General features: G+C 48.7%; 1 protein-coding gene across 1 annotated transcript; it reads right to left on the minus strand.

The window, feature by feature from the left end:
• Positions 1 to 8,836: 8,836 nt before the first annotated feature.
• LOC135400391 (uncharacterized) lies at positions 8,837 to 9,499 on the minus strand. The gene has a single exon (XM_064632233.1). The coding sequence runs from the start codon at positions 9,497 to 9,499 to the stop codon at positions 8,837 to 8,839; it is 663 nt and encodes a 220-aa protein (XP_064488303.1).
• Between the last annotated feature and the right edge of the window lie 1,418 nt (positions 9,500 to 10,917).

The raw sequence follows: 10,917 nt of genomic DNA on the forward strand, positions 1-10,917 counted from the left end.
TGTAACCTTAGAATGTGATAAAGAACAGCTTTCTTTTTACGCTAGGTCTGTGTCAACTAAAAACTCTTCGAATTGCAGGCAACGCTCTTTGCCGTAGCCAAATACTTTTTCTATAGTGCACTAACTCTCGCGTTTTTAAGTTTTTACTACGTCGGGAGCCTGATGTCACCTCAAGGTACCTGAACATATCTGGAGTCAAGTGAAGACGTCTGGTGTCATATGAAATTACCTAAAGTCACCTCAAGCCACCTGAGGATGTCAGGAGTCACCAGAATTTACTCGAAGTCACTGGTAGTGAGCTGGAGTCACCCTGAAGACGTCTCGAGTCACCTGAAGTCACCCGAAATCACCTCAGGAGATCTAAAGTCGCTTGAAGTCGCACAAAGATGTCTCATCTCATCGGCAGTCACATGACGTCATTTCGAGTCGCCTGAAGATATCTGGTGTCATATGATAACGTCGGCAGTAACTTCAAGTTACCTGAAGACGTTCTGAGTCACCTAAAGTCACTTGAAGCCGCCGTAAGACGCCTGGAGTCAACTCAGGTCACATGAAGACGGCTGAAGTTTTTGAAGTCACCTGAACATGTCTGAGGGCACTTGAAGACATCTGGAGTCACCAAAGTTCTCCTCAAGGCACCTGTAGATGTCATGAGTGAGCTAAAGGTACTCGAAGTAACTTACTTAAAGTCAGCTGGAGTCCCTTGACGTCGGCTGTAGTCACCACAACACGTCAGGTGTCAACTGATAGGCGTCCGGAGTCAGCTGAAGTAATGTGAATATGCCTGGAGCCTCTTGAAGTCATTTGAAGTCACTTGAAGACGTCTGGGTCATCTAAAGTCACCTGAAGCCATTGAAGTTGTCTGGAGTCACCTAGTGTTAATCGACAACACATGATGCAGCTTGTCGAGATCCTCTGCAGGTGATCCAGAAGTGACCTTGCCCTCGGACACAGTTTTCAGTTATACACCCGATAGCTCCCAACGCTCATTGCCATAGCATAGTATTTTTTATATTCTGCTGACTGTCGTGTTTCTAATTTTTCACTATGATGTTCTACGTTACGTCTCTTTGAGTCAAACTGTATCAGAATGCTCTTGTGCATATCCCTATTGAACTTCTGGTATGATAATCGAAAAATGGAAAATTGACCTTCTTTGAAGATCGGCAGTTCAAATCCCGCACAAGACGAAATGTTTTCCAACACAAATTAATGTAAATTTTCTTGTTTTATCCTGATTATTTTGTTCTGAGAAGGACCCGGTTTAATTGAAGTCTCGATACAGCCTCCTGAACAGTCTGTTCGTGCTTGCTCAGATGCAAAACTACTGGTATCAGTTTGAAAAAGAGTTTAAAACATGGCTTGGGAGTGGCAACTAACTAGTTAGTACCACGCGCACATGGCCGAGTTTCCTTAGTCGGAGGGGAAATCCCAGACCTCTTAGTTGCACCCAGAACCTCACCCGCCACGAGATCTCGACCCTTATCGACCCCAGTAGTCTCCGGCATGTGCGTGCCTTAAATAACTAGGCTACCCAAACACCGATCAAACACACACAAACTTCTGAAAGAAACGACGACGGTGTTTTGAGTTTCAAAATAGATCTGTCAGGAAAGGATTTGGTGCCATATTGAAAAGAATACAGACACAAGGAGAACCGCAGTTTAGACAACGTACTTGTCTATAGCGTGCAAATTTGTTAGGCGATCTTTCGGAAAATGTGTTAGCTATGGGAGCCATGAAATCAACGCCTAGTAGCTCTCTCCGAAAACGCATCCGAAATTGTTCCTAGTTGGGCAGATGTATGATTATTCGAAGTGGTCTAGTATAGACGTTATCGTGCAAGTGCTCCGTGCTTGGCATCGCAGACGGAACAATTATAGATTATGTGGAGGTGTTGAAGTTTTTCTAAGATATATATCACTGATGAAGAATCATGCAAATATCTCCTGCTTCTGGCATCTGTATAGTCTACAGCTTGAACGTCCGTGCCCAGAATGGGATTTCCTGGCTAGATATGCTATTGCAGTTCTTCTCAGCGAATGTTACCCGAGATTTAGGAACCAACGCAAGCAATGCTGCTGCTGCTGATGATTGAGAGTTTTGTGGCGCAGCGACAACTGGAATCATAATGCGCCAAAACTTTGCTATTGTTTAAAACAAATTTAACTTAAAAATAAACTGATTTGTGTAAAATCCAAAGGACTCGAAAGGAGTTGGTCCGACAGGTGTGTAAATCACCACATAAAATGAAGTAACTGAGATATTGCAATTCATTCACGATACCTATATCTCTTAAAAACAGGAAAACATCCTCGAAAGGGACGAGAACCTCATCCCCTAGCAATAATGCGGGGTGGATGGGGATACAGTACTTGTAGAAGATATAGAAATGACGTTGGCGATGTGTCACAAAGGAGGGCAACTAATGAGTATATGCAAAAGGGAAAGGTCTGTGCCACAGTGTGCACACTCAGGTGCATCCTCTCCTCGCAAAAGGTACCCATGGGTCAAATGTGTGTGACCCAGCCTTAACCGGCTTGACAAAATCTCATGTAGCCGGTTTTTAAATAGTTAAACTGGGGCTCCAATTTGAGGTTTAACTGTGTGCAATTTGTAATCCGTTTGTCCAGACCAGAAAGCTTGCCACTTCCTGCTGATGACCCTTTTCAAATCCAGCAGTAGATCAGGGAGAGGGATTTTGAAAAGGAGTTGTGTCATGGCCATGGGCAGCGAGAGCTGCACGGTCAGCCCTCTCGTTGCCCCTTATACCGACATGGCTGGGTATCCAACAACGTTTCAAACTGTACCCTTTCTCATGTATGACAGTAAAACCGTCGTCTTTCTAGGGACCATTCGTTTGCTTGAACATAAAGACTTTGGACTGGAGAAGTTCTGAAGGCTCCAAGGACCAGCCTTAATCCGGGGTGATGCACTGTGTCTAATGCCTTCAAAATTGAGGGACGTGCAGACCCATACACGAAACATGCATAATCTAGCCTAGCACGGACAGTGGATATGTAAATGCGGTGGAGGGTTTCGCGGTCCTCTCCCCAAGACCTATGAGATGGGATTTTCAGCACATTTAAGGATTCTAAGCATTTCCATTTCAAATCCTTCAGATAAGGCAGGAAGGTCAGCTTTCTGTCCAAAATCAAATCAAGAAACTTATTGAGACTTCGTGTTTGTGTCTCTCCTTTCGTTTTCCCTAGTCCCCGAATTTTACATTATACATTATGCAAGAAACTTATGTTCATATTGAACGCAAATATCCTGACCTTTCATTTGGAGTGATGGATCCGGAAAAAGACCTCTTGTTCTAGAAAACGGTACGCAAACAGTCTTGGTGCGTGAGAACGTAAACCCGTTTTCAGATGACCATTTGGTTAGCCTGTTGATAGTCAGCTGGAGCTGTCTTTCACACAGCAAGGTTAGAAGACGAAACACATATTTGCAGATCATCTACATACAAAGAATACGAGACGTATGGGGGTATAACGCTGGCAAGTGAATTCATTTTGATTACAAAAAAGGTGACACTGAGAACGGCGCTGTTTCCTGATGAAAGCTTCCCTTATTATAGTTTCTAGGCGCAGAAGATGGTAAGTTGTTGAGTGTGCAGCTCTAAACCCGCACTGAAAACGGTCCAGACATTGGTTTTGTTCCAGGTAGTACACAAGTCGTCTGTTCATCATGCGCTCGAACGTTTTTCCGAGGCAGCTTGTAAGAGCAATCGGCCTGTAGCTTGATGGATCAGATTTATCTTTTCCTGGCTTCAAGAGAGGGGTGACTGTTGCCAGTTTCCAGCTAGAAGGTTGCATGCCTTCTTGCCAGACCAGATTAAAGAAGTCCAAAAGACTGTCAAGGGAGGTGTCTGACAGATGGCTGAGCATATAATCAGTGATGTTGTCTGGTCCAGGTGCCGTGGCTTTACGAGGAAACAAGGCTTGATGAAGTTCTGTCTTTGTAAATGGCTTATTGTAGCCACATCTGTCACCTGATACGCTTGGGAGTGTTTTTTCGCATGTTCCTTGAACCTTAAGAAGTCAGGTGTGTACTGCGATGAGCTCGAAACATTTGAGAAGTGCTCACCAAGAGCATTTGCCTGTTCATCTATGCTCTTACAAACTGTGCCATTTACCTGTAGCAGAGGTACGGAAAAGCTGGCGTAGTCGCCCTTAATTTTTCTTAGTCCATCCTACAGTGCTTTTGAGGGGGTGCTAGAGTTTAAAATAAATTTTAAAATACAAATTTTTACCACGACTCCTCCTTTTCTCGGCGTCGGGTCCATCGGGCTTTAGCACGAGCTTTCTAAACGCAAGCAGGTTTGCACTTGTGGGGTATCTTCGAAAGATCCCCCACGCTCGGTTCTCCTCCCTGTGTGTCTTCCCCCATTCACTTGTCCACCAGAGTTTAGGACGCCTGGGGAGATTGCCTTTTTTTGTGGTATGGATAGTCTAGCAGCATGAATAATTTTGTTTGTGATCACCTTGTTGGCTTCCTCCACGCCAAGACGATCAAAAGGTGAAGTCGCAAGTTCTGCCTCTTTGGTAAATAACTCCCAGTCTGCTTCAGATAGCTTCCATCGGGGTGGCCGTGCTCTTTTATTACTTGTACGAGAGAATTTAAGGATAACCGGAAAATGGTCGCTACCTCGAGGGTTTTGGTCGACTTTCCAGTCAACAAAGGGGTAAAGAGTGGGACTGCATAATGAGATGTCAATTGCAGAGGGTGGCTGGGTTGTAGAGTTCATGTAGGTCGGCAACCCTCTATTTAACAAACACGTTGACCGGGAAAAGAGTATTCTTTCCAACATCTTACCACGGTTGCCAGTTTTTGCACTACCCCACAAAAAATTGTGGGCATTAAAATCTCCCAAAATCATAAATGGTTGAGGGAGCTGGTCGCAAAGCTGCTTAAAGTCCCTCTGACGTACCCTAGCTGATGGAGGCAAGTACAAAGAGCAGACTGTAATGATCTGGTCTAGGCAAATTTGATGGCTACAGCCTCAAGGTCTGTTACCAGTGGAATGTTCCTTGCAGGGATAGAGTGTGGTACGACAACAGCCACACCACCAGATGCACGTGTGCGTGCGCACGGTCCTTGCGGAAGATAGTGGACCTACGAAAAGGATTTAAATTTTCCTGTAAACACAAACACATTGCACTGTTCTCCTCAAACAGGTCATGAACGTCGTCCAAGTTTGAAAAAAGACCTCGACAATTTCATGGGAGTATAACATGTGCACCCATAAAAAAGATGATGGAAGAGAGAAGCAGCAAAATCCTTATCATGTAGTCGATAATACAGAACCCCGTGGACTTTTTGGACATAAATGTTATTTAGGGAGGAGTTATCCTTGGTGGAAGCACTTTCTGTGTACTTTTTGGTCTGCTGCTCCTACCTCGGCTAGATGTCCTCTCTCTCTTTTCTTTCCCCTGAGAAAGTACACCTGGGATACTGGACGACGACTTCTGCGATAAGCAGTCGTCGTCGTCAATGTCCATGTCTTGCAATGTGGCCAGGGATTGGCCTGGTTTGGCCCCATCCCAGATGGAGGCAGTGCCATGTCTCCGGAGGATATCCAGAAACAGGTAGAGACACCTCGGTGTCCTTTCCCTTTTGTTTGGGAGTATTAGGTAGACACCCAGAAGTCTGGGTCTCTACAGATTTCCTTAGTGGTGCTCTCCCCTGGGCACCACTTCGGAGAAGGTTCCCTTTTTCGAAAACTCAACCTGCGCTTTTGCATCTCGGTACAAAAGATTCTGTGTCACTTTGATCTTAAGTATGTCTTTCTCTTCCACCGTGGACAGGAGCTAGAGTAGACAGGATGATTACCTTTACAGTTTGCACATCTGACATCCTTCTCACAGGTCTCTGCAGCGTGATCCGTGCCTGCGCATTTCGAACAGGTAGCCTGTCCACGACAGACCTGCGACCCGTGGCCGAAACGTTGGCACTTACAGCACCTCCGCGGATTTGGGATATATGGCCGGAGGTGACAGTTGATGTACCCTGCTTTAATGGTAGTGTGAAGCTTATGTAATTGAAAGGAAAGGAGAGTGTGTCTAGTGGCAATCTCCTTACGGTCTCGACGCGTAGTTATTCGCCGCGCTGTCACAACACCTTCATCCTTTATACCTTCTTCGATCTCAGTATCTGGACAATCAAGAAGTTCATGCTCAGATATCACGCCCATCACTATGTTCAGCGTACGATGCCTCGAAACCGTAACAGGTACGTCAGCAATTCCGTTCAGGGAAAGCAGAGTCGAGCTTTACTGCCGTGTCTGGACTTCGATCTGCAAGTCTCCTGTAGTCAACTTTTTCGCGGAATAGGACTTCCCTATGGCTTTTTCCAGTTCCTTCGCGATCGCAAATGGTGATACTTTGCTCAGGGGCTTAGACTCGTCTTCTCCATGGATGATCACGACCTTTGCAAACCATGGTTCTGGTGTGAGGTCCAGTGATTGCGTTGCAAGTACATCGGTGCGGTGCCGCTTTCGGTACCGATCATGTTTTTTTTTTAGCTTGAAGAATCTATAAAAGAAATGTTGTGGATCAGTGCAGTAGGTGCGTCGGCCATTATGGAGCCCAACAAGGAAACGTGTCCCACACGCTAACGCGTGCCTTTGCACTATACCCTAGTGCAGATTCTGGAGAGTTAAAAGACTGCCCAAGGTTGACCCTTGCCGCCAAAGAAGGTGAAGGGAGGAAAAAGAAGCTAGTGAAGGAGTGGAGAAAGAAAAAATAATGAAAGGGGAGATGGCGACTAGCTGAATAATCCTGGCTGGGCCTTCCAGGACCACCCGACTATGGGAAGCAGGGGCCAAAGCTGTGTGTTGCTTTCCCGGAGCGTCCCCAAGGGGTCCTAAACAACCTCCGGGTACACTCAACCGTCAGGATCCCCTTTTCAACAGACACGGAAAAGCCACGCACAGCTACACGTGGGGGTCTCCCTCCTGCGGCGACGACCCAACCGTGAGTGCAGGAAGGGGCTACTGCGGCTGCTGCCGGGCGATGGGGACGCCACTTTCCCGACGCCGGGAAAGGACAAAATAGTTGCGCACGTACAAACCTGTTACTTGTATTGTCACGAAGCAGGAGAGCTACCTATGGAGGTAGGTTTCTTTGCAAAAACGCGGACACTAAAAGCGCACTATTCTGACGCACTTGCGACGTGCTTGCAGAGGGAGATATTACTGGTACAGCGCATAAAGTAACGGCTTGGCAATTTGCGGAACCGTCTTCCCTTGAGAAGTTCACTTCACTGCACCAGCGCCTCCTTTATTACTCTATGCCTGTCAAACCAGTCTTCCGGCGCCGTCCCCCGCTAAGCTGCCCGCGCAACATTTCTCCCGCCAGGAGCACTGTGTAAGTAGGGTAGAATATATGAGAGAGCAAGCTAAAGTTCACAGTGGCAGTGGTTCTAGCGTGTTTCACGCCTTGCTTCTTGCCTTCTTCTTTTTGCACACGTGTGAAGCTGGTCTTTTCTTAATGAAAAGCCTGAGGTAAGACTTTATTCCTCACTTTTAGTGCATTAGCGAAATGTATATAGGCGTGGTGTTTAGCTACGAGAATGAATGCACGCTTAGTCCTTCGAGCATCCATTTAAAAGAGCTTTATTCCTTCTCCTTTTAGGTAATGGCGTATTGTTGCATTCCACTCTGTCGATCGGACTCAGCATGGACACTGACACTGTACGGTTCGGCCTGAAAAAAGGCTCACACAAGCAGTAACAGCGGATATGAGCAAAGCACCACAGCAAATACTATGACAGGACCAAGCAACCCAAGTGGACAACCTCAGGAAGAGGGACATCACTGCACTTGAAAGATCAAGATGGAACAGGAAGGCTGAGGAACATGAGAAACGCTTCACAAGATCTTTTCCGTGCCGTGGACATTCTGAACAAATTTGCTGATGCTGCGTTGAAGAGCAAGCCAAACCTGCCTCGCCCACTGGGTACACTGCTCAAATATGCTGTGCCTGCTCTATCTTGTTCCCCGCTGTTGCAATGTCCTAGCCATGACTGTGAGCTTAGGGAAGAACTGTGCACCTTGATTTACAGATATTTCTTCAGGCCACTTCTGAGCAACTATGCCTTCACTGTCACCGACAAGAACGATGTGTACAAAGCATTCCGCCAAAAGCCACTCTCTCGCAAAGTTGTAAAACTGTAGTTGATGTGAATAATAAACGTTATGTTTTCTTTGTGTCTTGTATTCTGGCGTAGAAGGTGTGCTCATAATGCTGGATAGTCTTGGTCCCTTTGTTACACGGGCGTGCATCCTTTGTAACCGCAAGTGAACGTTCGTTCCATACACGCTTGCACGTCGGTACGTTCCTGTTATACTGTCGGTGATGTGAAGCTGAACACTCAATAGCTGACTGCAGAACATGCAGCATCAGTTCGTTCCAAAACAAGTGATCTTCTCGCGTTCACCCTACTAAAATAGTGCAACATATTTTTGCAGCCTGGATTTAGGGGATACGTTGGCCTTTCATTAACCGCAAAATTATTGGAATAGGTATTGCGGGGGCTGAGGTATGCCAAACCAAACATCGGCAATTTTCTGCTCTCACTTAAATTTAATGACATCTCTTTCGACAACAAAACGCGTTAGGATGGTTTTCTATGTATTGAACAATAGAGGAGAGATTGCACATTAAAAGCATACTTCTGTAGGACAGGACAACCAGAGACCAGAAGAGAAGAGTGTTTATTCTGGCAGGGTGCTGCCGGTGGACTGACGGCCAGAGAGCCGAGAAGCGCGGGCCGAAAAAAGGAAAAGGGAGCGCGCGATAGATGGCACGGCTGGATGTCGTCGTTGTCGTCACCACATGGCTCCCCCCCCCCTTAGACCGGTGGGAGCTGGGATGTGCCAGAAGGCAACGAGGTTAGGTGACCAGCGGACACAGGACGGCTTGCAGTTCATGGAAGGCAGGGCTTGAGGGTCCGGTGGGGGTGGGGGAGCTGGAAACGTTACGGCAGAAACTGAGGCGACGGTGAGGTAGGCTGGCTTCAGCCTGTCGACTGCGATGACTTCATGGCGCCCCTTGATGTCAACAACGAAAGTCTTCTGGCTGCGCTGTACCACTTTGAAAGGACCATCGTAGCGGGGGTCGAGAGGTTTACGCACCGCGTCACGCCGCACTAACACATGGGAGGACGAAGACAGGTCCTGGCTGATGAAGACGTGGGAGCCAGGCGGTGTGCGGGGAGGAACGGGGCGCAGCTTGCACATGGTGTCGCGGAGCGTCTGAGCAAACTGCTGGAGGTCTGGGACACTGGTGGTAACCGATGAGGGCGATGTGCGGAAGAATTCGCCAGGCAAGCGAAGGGTGGAGCCGTAAACCAGCTCTGCCGACGAGCACTGAAGGTCCGACCTTAGGGCTGACCGTACGCCGAGGAGGACGATCGGCAGGGAGTCTGTCCAACGGGTGGAGCCATGGGCCCGTAGCGAGGCTTTCAACTGCCGATGGAAACGTTCCACCATGCCGTTAGATGCCGGGTGGTACGCGGTCGTGCGGGTTCGTGTTATACCCAAAGTGGCTAAGAGGCCTGGAAAAGGCGCGACTCAAACTGACGACCGCGGTCAGTAGTGATGGTCGTAGGCACGCCAAACCGCGATATCCATCCGGTAACGAAGGCTTGGGCGACGACAGATGCAGTGATCTGTGGGATGGGGAACGCCTCGGGCCAACGCGTATAGCGATCGACGCAAGTTAGCAAGTAGGTTGCTCCGTCAGATGGTGGAAGGGGGCCGACAAGGTCGAGATGTACGTGATCGAAGCGTGAAGATGGCAGGGGAATGGAGGCAGTCGGCGTTACTGTGTGTCGGTGTATTTTGGTCCGCTGGCAATGGATACAGGACCGCGTCCAGGCCCGGATTTCAGCGTTCATCTTGGGCCAGACAAAGCGCGTGGTAATCAGCTTCTGAGTGGCCCGCACGCCGGGATGGGCGAGTCCGTGTAGGGCGTCGAAGATGGGACGACGGAAAGTGCTCGGCACGAGAGGCCGAGGTGAGCCAGTAGAAACGTCGCAGAGGAGGCGGACGTTGCAAAAAGGAACGGAACGCTCTTCGAAGCGGAGGGAGGACGTTGAGAACAGGTCTGCGAGCTCTTGAGTGTCCTGCTGAACGGCCATGGCAGAGAAATCTATTCGGAGGAGTCCAGTGACGTGGAGTTCGTTGAGACGCGCACGAGAGAGAGCATCTGCGACAACGTTGTCAAGTCCTGGAAGATGACGAATATCCGTGGTGAATTCGGATATAAACGCGAGTTGCCGGAGCTCGCGGGGAGAGTAAGATGTGCCGGTTGTTGACAGGGCGAAGGTCAGCGGCTTGTGGTCGGTAAGCACGAAGAAGCAGCGGCCTTCCAGGAAGTACCGGAACTGCTTGATTGCAAGGTAGATGCCCAGGAGTTCTCTGCCAAATGTGCTGTACCGAGCTTCTCGAGGTGACAATGGCTTTGAGAAGAACTCGAGCGGCGCCCAATCGCCTTCAATGTGTTGCTGAAGGACTGCGCCCACCGCGGTGCTCGAGGCGTCCACCATGATGCTGGTGGGAGCATCGGGCTTGGGGTGGACCAGGAGAGTTGCGCGCGAGAGTTTTTCCTTGAGTTCGACGAAAGCAGCCGCGGCGGAATCTGTCCAGGTGAACGACGGTGTCGAGTTGCGCTTGTGACGTAGGAGGTCGTTGAGGGGCTGGGAGGCTTGCGCACATCCAGGGAGAAAGCGGCGGTAGAAATTTACCAGCCCTAAAAATGCGCGCAACTGCCGAAAGTTGGTTGGCTCGGGGAACTTCTGTATGGCCTCAACCTTGCTCGAAAGGGGACGGATGCCATGCTGGTCCACGTGATGCCCGAGAAATTCGAGTTCGGGGACGGCGAACTCGCACTTGGCCGTGTTGATGAC

Source organism: Ornithodoros turicata, chromosome 7 (genome assembly GCF_037126465.1).
Source record: "Ornithodoros turicata isolate Travis chromosome 7, ASM3712646v1, whole genome shotgun sequence".
Taxonomy (NCBI): Eukaryota; Metazoa; Arthropoda; class Arachnida; order Ixodida; family Argasidae; genus Ornithodoros; species Ornithodoros turicata.

Excerpts from the sequence above, each read along its gene's own strand:
- LOC135400391 (XM_064632233.1), bottom strand. The coding sequence starts at position 9,499 with ATGGTGGAACGTTTCCATCGGCAGTTGAAAGCCTCGCTACGGGCCCAT.